This window comes from Nicotiana tabacum, chromosome 6 (assembly GCF_000715075.1).
Source record: "Nicotiana tabacum cultivar K326 chromosome 6, ASM71507v2, whole genome shotgun sequence".
Taxonomy (NCBI): Eukaryota; Viridiplantae; Streptophyta; class Magnoliopsida; order Solanales; family Solanaceae; genus Nicotiana; species Nicotiana tabacum.
The window spans coordinates 47,487,807-47,492,032 of NC_134085.1; the positions used below are offsets into that span (position 1 = coordinate 47,487,807).

The following is a 4,226-nucleotide window of genomic DNA, read 5'->3' on the forward strand; positions in this document are numbered from 1 at the left end:
TAAACTCGTCAGTGGGGAAACACTCGAACATCCACTAAACCTGGTCCTTAGTTAACTTACACCCATCCTAGTACATCCTTAGGTTGAGCAAACATGTCCGGAATATAAGTCATTCTCTTAGGATGATGGAAAGCTATGTGATCATTCCACGACCTTCGTGGAAACTCTTGGCGGTATTGACCCTTTTGGAGATGCTCTAACAACCAAATCTGTAATAGCAAATTGCAACCCTCAAAGAATCTGAACCCCTTCTGACAGCGTTCCAAGGCTCGATACATATCTGCAATGATCATAGGGACACTACAAAAAAATGGACTATTTGCGGGGTTTTATTTGCGGAGGTTTCTATTAACACCCGCAAATTGTATTAAATTGCTGGGGTCAGTTAAGCCGCCAAAAATTATCTTGTAATTGCGACGGTAAAGACCTCCGCTAAATAAAAATAAAGAGCCCTAAAATTTTCGCACGTTATTTTTCTAGTTTCCCTCCTTTTTTCCCCAAACCCTTTTTTCTATTTTTTTCTCTTTTAATTGCGGCGGTCGTGACATCCGCTAAATAAAAATAAAGAGTGCTAAAATTTTCCCACTTTTTCTAGTTTCCCTCATTTTTTTCCCCAAACCCTTTCTCTATTCTTTCACTCCCCCAATCTGAAGGAAAACGAAAGAGTCATTGTTCCCCAAACCCTTTCCCACATCTCAAAATATTAGCAGTGGAACTTCAATCACTGCTAATATTATTTACTATTGTTCAAGTAATCTGTTCTATTGGCTTTATTTTTAATTTTATTCAGGTAATATCTCTTATTTGAAGAATGGAGCAGCCATGGATATGGATTCTAGCTTGGAATTTTCAGATTTAAACTTAAATTTTTTTTCGTTTCCCTCATTTTCCCCACTCCTTTTACTCATTATCTGATTTTGTGTAATTTCTCAGATGTATTGCCATTTGCTTCAGTCAGAGTAATTTCTCCCCACAGGTATTGTTATATTTGCTTAAAGGTCTTTCTTTTGTCTTGCATGTTCGATTTTCACTACGATTTGAGTGTGTGAATGAAAATACTTTTGGTTTCTAAATATATGTATGCTTTTGTTAGGTATGACTGAAATTTTTTCCTTCTTTTCTCGTTCTTAGTAGCTTCAAATTTGGGGTTAAAATTAATTTTTTAAGACACACTTTACAGTAGTGCCTTCACCACCCTCTGTTACAGCAGCAACTGCACTTGGATCAATACCTTCGTCACTAATTTCTACAATAGTGTCCATAAGCTGCCGATTGATATTCTGTATCTCTTCAACCAGTGCATGATTAACCTGCAATAGATTACTAATTATTGTTAGTACACTATAGGTACAAAACCCAAAAATTGACAGTATTTATAGATTTGGGGTTAAAAAGCAAATGTAGCTTTGTGTGAATATTGTTCATTGTCTGGTAAGAGAGAAATAATTACTATTATTAACATTGTTTAATTTGTAAAATGTGCATTTGTGAAAGAGGATGTTTTTCTTTAATTATTATATATGACAATACTTATGGACTTATGAAGTGTGGTTTTCTGCCCTTGAGTATTACGTTTAAATTAAGTTGAAAAATCATAGACAAATTAATTTCTGTTAAAAAAGCATATAATTTAGGAATATTTAAAACCTAACAACAGAAACTATCAAGTTGCCCCACTCTAATTTGATTTACTGACAGGTTGCAAAACTATTTTTATTTTTTATCGAACTCTCTTGCGCAAAAGAATCTTCATTGACAGTTGCACTTTTGAAAATTTTAGATCAATTTGTACTTTCTAATGGACAAGTCTTGGATTGGAATGCCAAGAACCTCAACAGAGTATTTGCTTGGTTTGAATCAATTTCTAGATTTTGCGTTTATGAATGGAGCTATAAGAGATAAAATAAAATGTCCTTGTCCGAAATGTGGTTTTGGAAAGTGGCAGACAAGAGGTATAATGCTTGATCATTTGATTTGCAATCCATTTCCTAAAAATTATGTCACTTGGGTTCTTCACGGGGAAATAAATGTGTTGCAGAATTCTGGGAACGTAGAGGTCACTCAAGATGCACCACCTCCCGAAAATCCTATAGAATTGCTGAGTAATGAAGCATTTCGGGGCATAGGGCATGAGGGCGTTGATGTAGGTCCATCACAAGTAGTGGAAGAAGAAGAAATATTAAATGATATTCCCGCTTCAAATAATATAAAGACTTTTTTGAGTTGCTTAGAGATGGAAGTCAAGAACTATATGAAGGGTCTAAGTACTCAAAGCTAGAATTCTTGTTAAAATTATATCACATAAAGTTCTTGTCAGGGCTAAGTGACAAGGAGATGACTATGATACTAGACCTTCTAAGGGATGCATTTAACTTTGCAAAGATCCCTGATTCTTTCTAGGAAGCCAAGAATACCATCAACAAGCTTTGTCTTTATTATGACAAGATAGATGCTTGTCCAAATGACTACATGTTATATTGGGAAGGTGATGCTAATGAGGAAACATGCAAGTATTGTCACACTTCTAGATGGAAGTTTAATGAGAAGAGCAACAACAATCAGGTATCCACTATTGGTAAGAGGAAAGAGAAGAATAAGAAGAAACAAAAGAAACAAGCCAAAATTTTGCGTTACTTTCCATTAAAACCAAGACTACAAAGATTGTTCATGTGCTCTAAGACTGCCGAGCACATGAGATGGCATGTGGAGGATAATAGCAAAGATGGAATCATGAGACATCCTAGAGATGGTGAGGCATGGAAGAGGTTTGATACAATTTTTCCTGAATTTTCTTCTGATCCACGAAATGTTCGATTGGGACTAGCTAGTGATGGTTTTAATTCTTTTGGGACGATGAGTACTAATTATAGCATTTGGCCAGTGGTTTTGGTTCCATATAATCTTCCACCTTGGTTGTGTATCAAAACAACCAAATTTTATCCTATCAATGATCATTCCAGGTCCGCGTACAGCAGGAAATAATATAGATGTATACCTACAACCCCTTATTAAAGAGTTGAACGAGTTATGGTGTGAAGGTGTGGAAACTTTTGATTCATCAAAGAATGAAACATTTAGAATGCAAGCAGCCTTTATGTGGACAGTTAGTGACTTTCCTGGACTTGATACCTTATCTGGTTGGGACACACATACTGGTTTTGCATGTCCCTCTTGTAATTTTGACACAGAACCTTGTCGACTTTGTCATAGTAGGAAGTGGTACTTTATGGGTCATCGTCGATTTTTGTCAAGAAATCATAAATTTAGATTGATGAGGCATCGTTTTTATGGTAATGTGGAGGAGAGGATCCCGCCAAGAAAGTTATCTGGTTCTGATATTTTGCAACAAGTGAAAGAACTTGATGTTACATTTGGAAGACCTGCGGCGTTGAATGATAGAAGGAAAAGAAACAGATAAAGGAATGTTGGGCAAAGTGCAACTCTGCAATGGAGAAAAAAAAGTATATTCTTTGATCTTCCATATTGGGAATTCAACTTATTGCGCCATAACTTAGATGTTATGCACATCGAAAAAAATGTGTTTGATAATATTATATATTCTTTGCTAAATGATAAAGATAAATCAAATGATCATGTTAAGGCTAGAAAAGATCTACAAGATATGGGCATAAGGCGTGATCTTTGGCCTGATGAGAATGAGGAATGTCGGCTTGCTGCTTTTGCTATTCCAAAGGAGAAGAAAATTTCCTTCCTCAAAAATTTAAAGAATGTCTCAGTGCCAGATGGTTACTCAAGTAATATTTCTCGTTGTATTGATTTGGATCAAAAGAGGATCTTTGGATTAAAAAACCATGATTACCACATCATTATGGAACAATTGTTACCTATAGCAATTCGAAATGTGCTTCCAAATCATGTTGTTGCGGTCTTGGTAAAGCTTTCTTCCCTTTTTAGACACCTTTGTCTGAAAAGCTTAAGCCTCGGGGACCTCGAAAAGATACAAGATCGGATTGTACTCACACTTTGCCACCTAGAGATGTTGTTCCCTCCATCTTTTTTTACTGTAATGGTTCATCTAACTGTCCATTTAGTGGATGAAGTAATACAAGGTGGTCCAGTACATTATCGGTGGATGTATTTTATGGAAAGATAAATTGCTCATTTATTAATAAATTCTTTGAATTATTCTTTTAATAGTAATTCAAAGTAAACACTTATTCTAATACTATTACATTTTGGTTATAGACTATTAGGTCATTTCAAGT

General features: G+C 35.4%; 1 protein-coding gene across 1 annotated transcript; it reads left to right on the forward strand.

The window, feature by feature from the left end:
• The first annotated feature begins 1,798 nt into the window (after window positions 1-1,798).
• LOC142181800 (uncharacterized) lies at window positions 1,799-3,418 on the forward strand. Its single transcript, XM_075255347.1, has 3 exons — window positions 1,799-2,143; window positions 2,401-2,857; window positions 2,961-3,418. Exons 1-3 carry the CDS (start codon window positions 1,799-1,801, stop codon window positions 3,416-3,418), a joined length of 1,260 nt encoding a protein of 419 aa, XP_075111448.1.
• Window positions 3,419-4,226: the final 808 nt, after the last annotated feature.

Excerpts from the sequence above, each read along its gene's own strand:
- LOC142181800 (XM_075255347.1), top strand. The coding sequence starts at position 1,799 with ATGGACAAGTCTTGGATTGGAATGCCAAGAACCTCAACAGAGTATTTG. Across the intron at positions 2,144-2,400 it reads TAGGGCATGAGGGCGTTGAT|GAAGCCAAGAATACCATCAA; the intron begins GTAGGTCCATCA and ends GATTCTTTCTAG. Across the intron at positions 2,858-2,960 it reads TAATTCTTTTGGGACGATGA|GTCCGCGTACAGCAGGAAAT; the intron begins GTACTAATTATA and ends TGATCATTCCAG.